Source organism: Anastrepha ludens, chromosome 2 (genome assembly GCF_028408465.1).
Source record: "Anastrepha ludens isolate Willacy chromosome 2, idAnaLude1.1, whole genome shotgun sequence".
Taxonomy (NCBI): domain Eukaryota; kingdom Metazoa; phylum Arthropoda; class Insecta; order Diptera; family Tephritidae; genus Anastrepha; species Anastrepha ludens.
In genome coordinates this window covers 144107179-144121881 of record NC_071498.1, presented here as the reverse complement: position 1 = coordinate 144121881, position 14703 = coordinate 144107179, and the positions used below count along the sequence as shown (strand labels likewise).

Below are 14703 nucleotides of genomic sequence, written 5' to 3'. Positions count from 1 at the left end.
ATAAGTATAAGTATAAGTATAAATATAAGTATAAGTACACTCATAAGTATAAGTACAGTAGGAATTGTTGCAAAAGTATGATTTACAGCGGAAGTAGAAATTTAAAAGAGAAAAGAAAAAACGGGAAATGGAATTTGACGAATAATTTGGAAAGCAAAGATAGAAATAACCAAATACAGGCGCTATTAACTTTTGCTAGGCTTTAGAATGCGTCTTCATGTTGTCATATGTTGACAAATGGAAAACTATTTTATTTTACGATCCCTCCGCATAACAGATGGTTTTAAAAAGACTTTTCCATGACAGAAACGGAGTCAGTGGCCTTCCATAGCCTGTGGAAGGGTAACTGTTAGGTTAGGTTGAAATGGTGCCCATAGAGAGGGCACACTTCGACGAAAATCATAAATTCGTCTTTTGTGATATCACGGTAAAGGATATAATAAGGCTGGGAAGAAGGGATGGTGGGGGAGGAAGGGATATGTGCTTGTTGAAGACAACCGAACGATGACTGATTTACGGTAGAGTTAGCCTCTTTATACTACTGATGAAATTCATCAGGTTTTTAATATCAATGCCTGCCATATCAGTAAAAATGACAAAGAGATGAGATCCCATATGCTTAATTTTTAGCACTACCAAAACAGGGTAGTTAAGGAGAATCTGCTGAGATTATTCTACCTCATCCTCCACACAACTGACGCAAAAAGAACTCCAGGTAATGCCGAATCTCACAGAATGTATACCACGTGGTCAATGTCCTGTAATGGCACCCCCCAAATTCGAGGGCTCAGATTTTGTTAGCCGCAGGACATCGCTCGAGCGCCTCTGATCCCCTTGTGGCCAGAAAGATTTTACGTCCTTACTAGTTTGTGTACTTGCCCAACGCTCGCTGAGTTCACGTGAAGTCTACCTCTCCAGGAGCAGACCGCAGATATTCAACGGGATCCCAATCTTTCGCTTTACGGGGTAGCTAAGTCGCTATGCCGCCATGACGAAGAACCCAGATGAGTTTTACCTTGAAGAATTCGGATGCAACCAAAAGTGAAGTCAGGTATTCCCCAACCAGTTTTGGGGGCACCATCATTGAATCCAGGGCCCCTAATGCCATTTGAACTTGCATTGCATACTCTACCATAGACTTTGCTTTGCTCACGATTTGTTTAACATGAAATTAGGCAACCATGCAGAATCCAGCTTACTTTGATTGAATTCTTCTCAAAGACTTTTAAGCCGCACAACATTAGCGCATCTTATGGAGAGCGAATAGCAATTAAATTGTAAAATGCTTCTTAAAATTATCAGACGATAATTGTTTATTAGTATCCTTAGCCCTTTGTTCCACCTAGGAACCACGGGAAAATATATGTTATATATCCTCTTATATATACCACCTGCAATCAGCTGTTTCTAAAACATTAATAAGTCTCGTTAATAAAAAAAAACAACTGAAAATAATTTGCTAAATTACAATTAAAGTAAACATCAATGAGCATCCAATTCAACAGTTAATAAGTTATTTGCAAAATATCGTTATCCATCCAAATCGAAACTCAATTATTGCTCAGCGATACCATAAGGCATTTAAAAAACAATTTATTTCCATTACGATTACAAGAGGTGTAATTTTTTGCGAATTTATCTGCCGTCAAAGCAATCGTGCGCGGTTAATTGATTCAAATTAAAGCTTCTGCTTAAGCCAACAAGCGGAAATGTGAAATGAAACGAATGCGAAGGCCGCGAGCTAAGAAGGAAGCGAATATACGAGGAACATTGATGCAAAACGGGAAAAAGGTTATAAAAACAAGTAAAGGTGCGAAACAAAAGGCGCAAGGGCGGAAATCAAAGACTCTCAGCTAAGTAAAGCAAGCTAAATTCCAACAGAACCTCCGAGCCATAATAATAGAGTAGAGTTTTTATTATTAAAGTTGGAATGAAATATATTAAGTTAATTTCTATTTGCCGCAAAACAAAAAATAAAAGCTGTGTGCAGCCGTCGATATCAATGCGGTGAATACAGAAATATGAAAAGTTAATGGAACCATAAATTAGTTGTAAGCAAGAAGCTCATTAGGCGAGCCCGACTTCAGAGCCACTGGCCAGACATAACTTCAAATTAAATGTGCTGCCATGTAGCCGAGGGCGAAGGCAGACGCAAAGGCGATGGTGGCGCACCAACTGGAGGAGGGCAGTGATCGCACATACCGTGTAAATTGAGTTCTCAAGTGCGCGGCTGTTGGCAGTTAGTTCGCAACGCCTTCACGCTGTCTAGCTGCTGTACACGTACACACACACATACATATGTGCATGCACAGGTTCGTAGCGGTAGCAGCAACACCGCAGCCGGCAGCATGTCAATCGCATTTGCAACACTTTTGTAAATTTTCTCCCTACCATTTACTACAACAATTTCGATTATTTGCTGCTCATTTGTTTCGCATTTACTTATTCCCCACACATTTGTTTTCTCTTGTTTTCCAGCTGTCGGGCACAAATTGCAACAACAACAACAGTAACCACGCAAAAATGCGGCACAGTAAACGAACGCTGAATAGCGAAAATAACAACAACACAACATGGCTTTTGCTGCTATGTCTGCTTATAGCCTCACCTGCCATCACCATGGCAGCCAGACGTTCGCGTCTGGATTTAGCTGCGAGCGCACAACCTGTAGCTCCAGCCGCTGCCGCTGCGGCAGTCTCCTCCACCACAACTAAGGACAGCAATTTACCTATTGCAGAGCAACAGACTGCAACAGCAACATTCGTCGATGCAGCAGCAGCAGCAGCAGCGGCAGCAGCGGCAGCAGAAGCACCTGTGGCGGCACCGGTTTCACTCACCACGGCTACAGCAGGAGCCACCACGGCCGCTGATGCAGCAACCAACGGTGATGTAAAGCGTCAATCAGAGGTTTCAGTCAACAACAAACAGCCAGCTGTTGCTACCGATTTGGGGGGCAGCTCCGAGGCAAAACATGCCATTGACAACTCAGCAGTCAGCGATGCAGAAAGTGAAGAACTAGATGCCGCAAACTCGGCAGCGGCGGCAGTAGGTGGAACAGCAGCAGATACGGCGGCGGCAGCGGTGGCGGCCGTTGCACCACCTGCAGCATACGATTCGACAACCAGTGCTGCAGTAGCATCCGCTGAAAAGTTGGCTGCATCTGAACTCCACAATGCCAATGAAGAGGAGGATCAATTACCAAAGGAACAGAAAGAATTGCCGACAGAGATTGGCGATGAGGACGTTGACTTGCTGGGCAGTGGCAGTAGCGTTGGGACAGCTAGCGGCGGACATGGCAACACTGTTGAGGAATGTGATCCGGAGTTGATTGGCTTCGAAATTGTAACGGGGTGAGTAGACGCAGGGGAGGCTGGGCACTTTGGAAAATCATAAAAATGAATAGTATAGAAAATATTAATGGGAATAGGGGTAAGAGGTCTGAAAGCTGACGAATAAAGGGTCGGAACACCAATTTTAAGCTAAGAGCTGAAATTCTCATTTACAAACTTGATTTTGTACAGCTTTGAAATAATTTACGTTAGAACCTGAGAAGTTGAGCTTTGAAATTGTGTGCCTGACAGAATTTTCTGATTTGATGATTCGATAGCTGCGATTTGATGATTGAAGGCTGCATGAATTTCGAGAAGATCTAAAAACATTTTAAGAGTATCGATAATACGCTGAAGATTATAAAAGAGCTTTTAACCCTTTACCTTGGCGCAAGGTGTGGAAAACCTGGTCCCACTGCCGTGCCTAACAGGAGAACATCGTATCAGACACGTGATGACTTTAACTGGCCAAAGGTGAGAGCCTCGTATCACATACGAGATTATTTTTACGCACGAGAAAAATTTGTATCGGCAGTGGCACACACAATCGTCGTTCGATTAATTTGGCAAGGGCGTAAACCCCAAAGGTAGTCGCCGAGCGTAGTCCCTACATCACAAGCAAGCAGATATTTAAATTATATATATACTGTTTAATATTTTACTGAATACCAGAATAAGTTTGTGAGATTTCTGACTCATTCTTGATATACTGCCTTATGAGTTCATTTTGGGATTACAAACTTTAGAAGTTTTTAATCGCGAAATCTCGCCGTCCAAAGTGAGTTTAGAATTTTCCGAATTCGGTTGTTGACTTCAAGTGCCTTCGCACTTCGTAAATGGCTTTTAACTGAGTATGGCTGCGATTTTTTATAAATTATTTCCGTATCAGAAGTGTTTACGAAGCTTCTCGAGTGATCCAATTTGGGCTTGGAAGCTTCTCTACATTATTCGAGCCAAGCTTATGAGCAAGGAACTCAAAACTTTGCTCCTATAAACTATGTGCATATTCTTTAAAATCCATTCTGCCAATATTGTATCCATCTAATAGTTATTTAAACCAGAAATACTTAAAATACTAAAGCTTCCTTTATCACATAGATCTCTGTTCGTACTCGACCTCGGAACGTAATGGTGTTCAGGGTTTGATGGATCAAATACAAACTTGCAACACTTTCCCCTAAGGTTTCCTATCGAGGGAGAGGCTAGAATTGTTGTTAAGAGCAGGAAGGTTAACCCAGATACCTTGAGAGGAGCTCAGAAACACTTTGACCGGCACTCGATAAACGAAGAAGATGCAATTTTATGAAGTTTTCAAAAAAGAACATACGAAAGAACTGAAGACACACGGATTATTTGCAATATGACCACCAGTTTTGGAGGTTCACACAGCTTCTTTAGGAGCTATTGAGATGAGAAAGCGGTGGAGTTTAGTCAACCTTTCACGTGCGAATGTTTAGCTGTCCGAAGAACACGCTTTAGTTTTTGAAGCACCAGTTTTTGAGGACATGATTTTTCGTTGAAAATAACAAATAGAGTCGCCAGGATGATTTAAGTATAAGAAGGGGCACGTCAGGGGAAAAGCTGTTCTTTCAGCTCATCAAAATACTTATTAGCACATCTTGTCTAACTTAGCGTAGCCATATCTATCAAAGTTTCTCAACTGATTTGTTAAATACCAAATGCACCATGGGGTGTGGCTTAGAGCGCCTGAAGATCGGACATAACTTTTAATTAACTTGTGACATATAATAGCTAAATACCTTCAGTTTTCTCACTTCCTGTTTCGAATAACAAACTTCTGGGTATTTTGTGTTTCTTGCAAAAGAGCACAGGACTAGTTGGCACTCTGCTGATTAAAACACTATCTTCAGCATTCTAAGGTGCATTTGCCGTCACCAAAATATTGCAGAGATCTATTCAGATTCCATAGAGGCTAACAATTGTGTTGTAATCTTCTAATAATCTTCGCATAATAGGGCCAATTATGTAAGTAGTTTCTTGCTTCGTTCCACCGGTCGTACTATTTTTATTATATTTTTTTTTATTTTTGTTTTTTTCACTGTTTTTAGAAACAGGCAAACAAACTCATTTAATGACTGGTAACGTATATTTGACACTTTTTGATTGCCTCTTCGCCAGGAATGCCACAATTATCGACTATTTATGGTAGTACAGATGACGAGTTAGTTGACTTTTTGTTAAAGCATAAAATCCTTGCTAAGCTCTGGTCCTTTTTCGGAAAATAGCATTGAAACGAAATACGGCAGTGCGATGAAATGAAGGAGCAGAAATATTAAAGAATAATTACAATAATTTAACAATTCGACCATTGAAATCACATTGACAGCCAGAAAGATCTGTGACATGCATGTCGTTGATGTGACGCGTGGATGGAGCTTTAGATCATAAATGGAAGCATAAACTAAAACCTTTTTACAAACAAACTAAATCTTAGAGGAAATAAGAAAATAGAGAAGCTCAACATCAACCAAAATGTAAAATGAGTTTTCGGTATTTAACAGTGGTGCATAGGTAGGTAGGTGAGAGGGCAAGAGTACCACAATTACAATAAAAGTAACTCTTATGAGCCGATTTGATACCATAATGTGGACCACTTCTTGCGAAAAAATTTAGGTAACAGAAAACCGTCTACAGCCATCCAGTGCTATTGATGTAGTAGAGGGGAGAAAAGGGATCTAGGCTGGAGAATTTTCTTAAGCCATCCCCAAAGGGCACGCTAAGGAATCTCAGGCGCCTAGCCGCCAGAGCCGGACATTAGCAAAGAAAGTGCTCAACAACGTATTAATCTGCACGATCCCCACAGCTTCTGTAATAGAGGTTGTACGGAATTCCAAGCTTCTCCGCATGAGTTCCGATCACCCAGTGACCGGTGAACACCGCAATGACTTTGGAAATTGCATGGCGGGGGATTCCCATCACCTTAAGCGTTCTGTTTCTGTCGTATTGAGGCCATAGTGTTTTCGAAATAGCACACGATAAGACAGACCTCCCATCTGTCTTGCGCTTTTTTTAGAAAGAAATTGTGTAGTTGCTCTTTAACAACGGTCAAAGGGGCACCGATGTCTGAGAAGGGAACAACTGAAGCCGGTTCTATCGACCCCTTGCTGGCAATCTCAACGGCAATTTCTTTTCCCTCTATATTCCTGTGCCCAGGAACCGGGATAAGGGAAATGTTTTCTGCACGCGCGAGACTTTTGAGTTCCTCCTGACAGGAGTTTACCAGAAGAGTGCTGCAAAAGGGCGATGACAGGGCCTTGATCGCAGCTTGATTATCGGAAAAAATATTAATGTCTCCCTCTCAACAGAAGACCTCTGCTTGAAAAACGCTGGACGATGCTGGTCCGAATGAAATTAAAAGGACTTAAAACCGAGTACTCTAAATAATTCTAAAACTCCCCTGATAGCGAAATATTTTGAGTAGGCAATAGACTGTTTTTCAATTTGGCACTTTTACACTCCAGGTGGCGCTGCCAGCGCGATAATTCTAAAACTACTATTTTTGATCCGATACGGCTTATTTTTTTTTTTAATTATACTGCCTAGGTGATACCAAATAAGTGTGCAAAAACATTGGCTCGGGTCGAGATATTTCCAATAATGATTTTACTAGTATCCTTTAGATCAGGTTGCAAAACTCTATTTTCATTAGTTTTAATTCAGTTCATATATATACATAGATATATAATTGTTGCTTACGCCCTTTATTTGGTGTTTGGGCGAGCTCCTCTCCTATTTGTGGCGTGCCATTTGATGTTTTTGCACAAATGGAGATACCTTCAATGGATGTAACCACACGTGAGCAGCTTTTCCAAGGCAAAAATACGCTTGAAGGTTTGCCAAAGGACGACTGACTGCTGTTTGAGAAAACGACTCTATCATTTATTGGTTCATGCCCGGTGTTTCGAACTTGGCACTACCGAATGGTAATGTCGCGCCAACTCGTTCGGATACGGCGGTTCAGTTCGAGCGATATTTGATGTTGGCACACACTGGAATGATGTCTAGTGCTAGTGACAGTTAATGTGGTGTGGTGAATATTTAAAATTTAATAACGCGACACAAACACCTGGGTAAACATATTTTATCAGAGCAGGAAATAAAACTCAGTAAAATAGCATAAATACTAAAACTTATTCAGCACGTTGGGCTCAGAGAAACACTCCGGATCCACGAAGAGGCACAATAGATCTATCAAGTCACAGTGCTAATTCGCCTCGTAACAGTAATAATACTAACAACAACTTTACGCGTTCGGTGGAGTCAGCCATAGTATCATATTTAAAAAGCTGGGTTCAATTGGTCATCATCCTAGCTTACTTGAATGGTTTGCATCTAATTTCACTTATAGAACTCAATTCGTTCGTATAAGCAATATAAAACCTGCTGCCATCAAAGTTACCTGAGCTGCTCCTCAAAGCAACCATCTCGGACTTAAATTTTGTTAATAATATTCCACACATTTTTTGGCATCGCATTGTCTCATGCAGCAGTTTCGGAATTTGCAGTGGCAGTCAAGCTGCACTGAAAGCCCTTGCTAACCCACACTGCTCTTCGAAGTTAGACGGTGAATATAAGACAAAACTGTGTTGCAAAACACAACAAAGTTAGTCTTATATGGGTGCCTGGACACTGTGGTCTTACAGGGAACGAGTTAGCTGATAAATTGGCTAATGAAGGCTCTGCAAGCATGCCATTAGGCCCTGAACCCTTTCTAGGTGTAAATTCCCTATCGACTCAACTATGGATTGACGACTACCCCTAGAGGACTTTGGTCTGGGTTGAAATCGTGCAGAGTAGCCAAAAGCTTTGTGAAAGAACAAAACAGGAAAATAGCGACCTTTCTCCTAAAACTCAGCAGAGAGGACCTGAGAGTACTGTTGGGTTGAATCACAGGCCACAACGTCTGTAGTCAGCATATGGCTGTCATAGGGGTCGCAGACAGCCCGGTATGCCTATCCTGTCTAGAGAATGACGACACTCCAGAGCATTTTCTCTGTAGCTGTCCTGCATTTTCCAGAATCAGACTTAGGATATTGGATTGCGATATATTGAGTATAGACAAAATTCATACTCTTCCTCTTCCGGATCTCTTAAGATTCATCAACGAATCCAAAAGATTTGAGGAAGAGTGACCTCAAACTAATTTATCCGTCTTGCCACCTACTTTTTATATTTTCTATCTCTATTCTTTTCTACTAAAATCTATCCGGGTGTAGTACAATGGTCTCCTGACTGAGTGCTTGGGTTTGTACACCAGGTGATTGATTATTTGCTACATCCATTGGCTGTTCTTGAATGACTTCAGGCTGCTCTTCAGCTGAAATACGGTAATTTTGCTTACTGACGTAGCCATTAAGCTAAAAATGGGCCTTATCACTGAGCAAAATTTGGGTCCCAAAATGCGGATCAATGGCGAGTTTTTCAAGAGCCCAACAACTGAAATTAAAACGCTTTGAAAGATCGGCCGGTTGCAAATCTTGGATTAACTATATTTATACGCTTTCGAACCCAAATCTTTGCCTAAAATCGTCCAAGTAGTGCCATAAAAAAGACGAAGTTGTTGAGATCGGGGCCGCATCGATTCTTCTGAGTCTTCGGCAAAACTCTCATTTACAGCCGCAATATTCTCTTCACTTCGGACTGGTCGTGATGTAGTCGGACAAGTATCATCCAATAGTTTAAAATTATTCTCAATTTGACCGATTAGTTCGTTCTGTGAGACGGTTATCTACACCATAAGTTGACCTGAGTGCGCAATAAACATTTTAACTGAGCGTCGATATTCGTAAACCAATCGTACGATTTGTAAACGTTGTTGAGCCATAAGCATTTCCATGATGAAATCTCAATGAATACTGAAAGAAATTATTTATTTAGTTTAACAGTAGGCAAGCGCGATCGGTCCTCTCTGAGCCGTTTGATACCAAACAAGGTTTCAGACATATGGTGACTCGCTGTCGTGTGACTTCTTTAGCTTGAAGTTGGGGAGGATCGTACGAGGCGCAGAACTTAATCGCTCAGGCACAATTTTTTATAAGAGCGTACAATTGTTGGCGTATGCCGATGATATTGACATCATCGGCCTTAACACCCCCGCGCTGTTAGTTCTGCCTTCTCCAAACTGGATAAAGAGGCAATGCGAATGGGTCTGGTGATGAACGAGGACAAAACGAAGTACCTCCCCCTCCATCAAACAAACAAACTCGCGTATCGGCTCCCACGTCACTGATGACAGCTATGATTTTGAGGTTATAAAGGACTTCGTATACTTAGGAAGTAACATTAACACAGATAACAATGTCAGCCTTGAAATCCAACGTAGAATCCCTCTTGCCAACAAGTGCTACTTTGGACTAAGTAGGAAACTGAGCAGTAAAGTCCTCTCTCGACGAACAAAACTTACACTCCATAACACTGTCTTCATGCCCGTCCTAACGTATGGCGCAGAAGCGTAGACGATGACAACATCCGATGAAGCGACGCTGGGAGTGTTTGAGAGAAAGATTATAATAAAGATGTTTGGATCTTTGCACGTTGGCAACGGCAAATATCGCAGGCGATGGAACGATGAGTTGTATGAGCTTTACGACGTCATTGGCGACTACGTTGGCTGGGTAATGCCGTCCGAATGGATATAAACGCTCCGGCTCTGAAAGTACTCGATGCGGTAGCAGCTGGTTGTAGTAGAGGAAGAGGAAGACCTCCTCTGCGTTGAAAGATCAGGTGGAGAAGGCTTGGCTTCACTTGGTGTGTCCAATTGGCGCCGGTTAGCACGAGAAAGAAACGACTGACGCGCTTTGTTAAGCTCGCCCGAAATCGTGTAAGCGGTTATCGCGCCAATTAAGAAGAAGAAGCGCGATCGGTCACGTTTTCTTACTGGAAAAAGTTCCTCCAATCTACACTTTGATCACTCTTTATAAAAACAACAAATATTTATATCTCAAAAGACCGGTGACTTTTTCCAGTTCATGGTCCGTCTATGCGCAGAATTTGACGCAAGTCCAACTATTGTAAATTATCAAACATCCAAGCATCTAAATATGCAAGTTTTACGTTAACGTTTAGAATATTAGTAAAAGTTTTGTGGATTACACTACAGTCGTTTGTATATACTTTTCTATTACTCCGAAAAGTGGTGCTATAAAAGCTATATACGATTTTTTCCAAGGAGCATTACATTTGACTTTTTTTCATTATTTTTTTTTGCTTCCGGCAGCTCATAAATTTTCCCACCTTTTGCTACTTGGCATTTCCCAAAGCCACCTGTCACGCAGGCAATCATATATTTAACACATTTCCACACACATTTATCAATCCCTGTGCTAAGTTTTTTTCCACCTATTTATACGTACATACATATGTCCGTAACACCTCATTGCGTGTCGGCCAAAAAGGCGTGAAAAATCCTGCAGTGGAAACAAAAAATGGCAAAAAATGTATATAAATACATTCAATAAGACCAAAAACGGTCAACGCATACAATACTTAGAATCGCAGCTTGGTGCTTGGTGCTTGGTGCTAGGCATCAAGAAGGAGCGACGTGCCGGTGACCGCAAAGTGCTTAGCCAAATCGAGCAGCAATTGTTGTAGTTGCAGTGGCAATTGAATAACTTAAAAAGGAAATTTAAGATATCTGCAACGAACATAAACAATTACCGCGACAAGTCGGTAGGAATTTCGTTCGCATTATAAAAGTGACTGGCTACGAAACGCAAAAAAAAACGAGCAGTGCAAGCAATAATAACAATAACAACAACAACATTAGAAAGCACAATTCAATAAATTGCCGGCACAACAAAAACCACAAACAAATGGCATACATACATTTAGAGCCGCACGAATGACTCAAAAGGGAACGTTCATTCAGTTCATGCAGTTCGTTATCCCAGCCTTTGGTGAGCTCCTCCGCCTTAGCCAGTCGAAGTATTTTTGCCAATGCAGGGAACAAAGCAACTCATGCACCATTGAAGTTGGCTAAATCACATTGCTGAGGGTGTGCTGGGGAGCGCATCGAATTGCCTGCGCATGACTGGTAGCCAGCAAAATCATAGCAAACGAGTGTCGGCGGGGAGGGGAATGGAGAAAAAATCGCCAACAATTTTGAAATTGCAGCTCAAGTTAAGGTAGGACATTTTTCATTAGAGTCAAGGCAGTGCAGCGACAACTGTCACTACGCCAGCCACAACGCCAAGGCTGCAATAGCATAAGCGACGAACGAGCGGCAGGCGACAGCCAATGGCCAACGGCCAACAGCAAATGGCAATTGTAACAATTGCTGTTATTGCCATGTTGCCAATGATGCAGCAACGCATAGCCGGAAGCTGTTGTTTGTCGTCGCTACGGTTATTTGCTGCAATTGTTGCAAGTGCCATTGTGTGTTGTGCAAATGAGGGGCCGACCAGGGGAGGGCATCATACATAATAATAGCAACATATTACAAAATATTTTTACATAAATATCTTAGCGTGCTGTTATTACGTATTACTTTTCTTGCCGCTGTTGTTGTTTTTGTTGCGGCATTTGTGGGCTGCGGCTTGCTATGTGTGCTCCGCATGTCATAAACATTAGCAATGGATCAGATCAGCGGTCATACTTTCTGTAAGCGCTTGTCGTTCGGCATTTTCTGCATGCTTACAAGCGAACGCATTGATGAACTTGCATGCATACGTACATATGTATACACATGTATGCATATGTACATACATTCATACTAAATAAAGATGCGTTTATTTATGCTTGCCGGGAGATATGCGCAGCCATCAGCAAACATTTTTAAGAATTTTTATTGCAACATTACAAGCGCAAATTTAATTGAGTTAATAAATAACCAATCAATTATTTTCTCATGGATTCTCTGTAGCTGAACAGCTGTTCATTGCTGCCTTTGCCATATTTAAAAGCAATTATGAAAGGTTGGGAAAATTCTCACGAGCAGGTGCTCGAATTTAGATCGGAGAAGCAGCAATTTTTCAATTAGCTGCGGGAATAATATTTTTTGAAATTTAATAAAGTGTTTAGTGATGACAGCCTAGCTGATGATCTCGACTGACTTTTTTCAGATTTTTTATATTTGAAATTCACTTCGCACTTTGCAATTAACAGACTTCAAAAAAAAATTAATGAAGATCTTTGAAACAAATTAACGCTTCGAAGCATCTCCTTAGCCGCTGCAGCATTTCGAAGTTGGTTTCTTTCGATACAAAATAATAAAATTTGCTGGAAAAAAAATTGTCAAAAAAACAATTTAATTCATTTTTGGCTTAAATAAAGCCATCTAAAGCTTTTCATATCAGAAGAAGACAGTCAAACAGTTCTATTAGCTGAGCGATTTAAGCTTTAAATTGCACCATTGAGAGTGTTTGAGAGCTGAAAACAAAACAAAACGCAACTCAAAGGTGGTTACGGCAGCTAGTAAATGAAATTAAAGTAAGTTTTATTCCAACAACTATAACTTATTCTTCAATATAGAATCGGCTTCCCTTCCTTTTTTTTGTTGGACGTCTGCGTTCTTCCTCAACCCACCCGAGCTTCTCCACTCGCTCTTCCCATAAGTCGAGAACAGCGACTGCACTACATTCCTTCCATCACAGGCACTTCCTTTGCCTTTCAGCAAAAATAATGCAGTACCTCCAATATACGCAGCGGACGGATGAAGGGTAGCAACTCGTGAGTAAGGATATATGTACCTACTGTTTCACTAGTGAACGACATTCACGAACGCCTGAGGTAACGCTCACGACAATATTTAGACGGGACCAACTCGATACTAACAAATCTGATATCGCATTCTTCCGATGTTCCTTTTGCTCCAAAAAGCGGAGCAATAGAGACTATCGATGGCATGAAACCTCCGTATGTCAAGCAGAGAGGACCTTCGACGCAGAAACCAATTGTTGTCAATAGACACAAAGGCGGCACAGATAGACATAAGAAGACGAGCCTAAGGAAGCTGGCTACAAATATGGCGGACCCAGAATAGAATAGAACTGATTCACTTAGTGGACGCCATTCTGGGTCTTTCCGAAGTAATGCAGAAAGTAGTAGACTCCCGGAAGGGAGTCTCACCAGAAAAAGGGGAGGGATTGGTTTACTGGCCACACCACTCAACGCAGTAGACGACGGTCGCTGTAAGTGCGAAGACATTTTGAACCCTACCTCACCCACTAAAAATCAAAAAACACACTTTCTTGGGGGTTTTGCTTTCATAAAGAGAATCATTTTCGAAAGCATTTGATTATTACAACATAATTTCATTGAAAAATCGTGGGCTTGATTTTTCTCAATTTGATTTCAATGTCGTTTCGTTTGCCTTGCTCTTCTCATTAAGCAGACCTCACAAGGTCGCATAGAGAAACTGGGAGAGATTTTTTGTCAATTGGCAATTAATTATTTGAGTTTTTGTATGGTAAATTGGATTGCAATAAAGCTGGCTCAAAGCCAGCTAGACGTGAATAAGTTAACATTGTACCCGGTCGGAAGAACTTCTTCATCTTCTTAATTGGCGCGATAACCGCTAACTCGATTTTGGCCGAGTTTAACAAAGCGCGCCAGTCGTTTCTTTCTTGTGCTAACCGGCGCCATTTGTGCACACCAAGTGAAGCCAAGTTCTTCTCCACCAGATCCTTCCAACGCGGAGGAGGCCTTCCCTTTCTCTGCTACCACCAGCTGGAGGACCCTCGAATCGTCCGCATCGAATACTTTCAGAGCTGGAGCGTTTGTCTCCATTCGGACGACATGACGCAGCCAAGGTAGTCGCTGGATCTTTATTCGCTGCGCTATGACTATGTCGTCGTAAGGCTCATACAGCTCCGCGTGCCATCGCCTGCGATATTTGCCGTTACCAAAGTGCAAAGATCCAAAAATCTTGCGCAGAATCTTATTTTCAAACACTCCAAGCGTCTATTTATCGGATGTTGTCATCGTCCACCCTTTGCGCCATACGTTAGGATGGACATGAAGACAGTCTTATGGAGTGTTAGTTTTGTTCGTCGAGAGAGAAGCCAAAAGTAAACATTTCGGCTCGTCTTCGTAATCTCTGTGGCGTATTTGAGGATGAAATTCCAGCCATTAATGAGGTACCTGTCTGGATAAGCACAAATGTGATGTTTAGAGATGCCTATTTATTCCGATTGCTAAGCGGTTATTATATCTATTGATGGGGTAGTCACTAATTCCATCATTGCTCACAAATGCCGGGCATCTCTTAACGAGATGGAGGAATATTTCCGCATCTGTTCCATATGGGTGCCTGGGCACAGTGACATACCAGGGAACTGGAAGGCAAACAAATTAGCGTAAGAGAGCACTACCACTCGCCTCCCTCTTAGTACCCCTCTCAACCTAAAAACTGCTG

At 41.6% G+C, this 14703-nt stretch overlaps 1 protein-coding gene across 1 annotated transcript in view; it reads left to right on the top strand.

Moving 5' to 3' along the window:
- The first annotated feature begins 2482 nt into the window (after nt 1–2482).
- Nucleotides 2483–14703, top strand: part of LOC128855486 (uncharacterized) — a 98579-nt gene continuing 86358 nt past the window's right edge. The window contains exon 1 of the mRNA XM_054090434.1: nt 2483–3350. Coding sequence (XP_053946409.1) covers nt 2524–3350 — 827 coding nt within the window. The 5' untranslated portion in view covers nt 2483–2523. The remainder of the gene's footprint in view (nt 3351–14703) is intronic.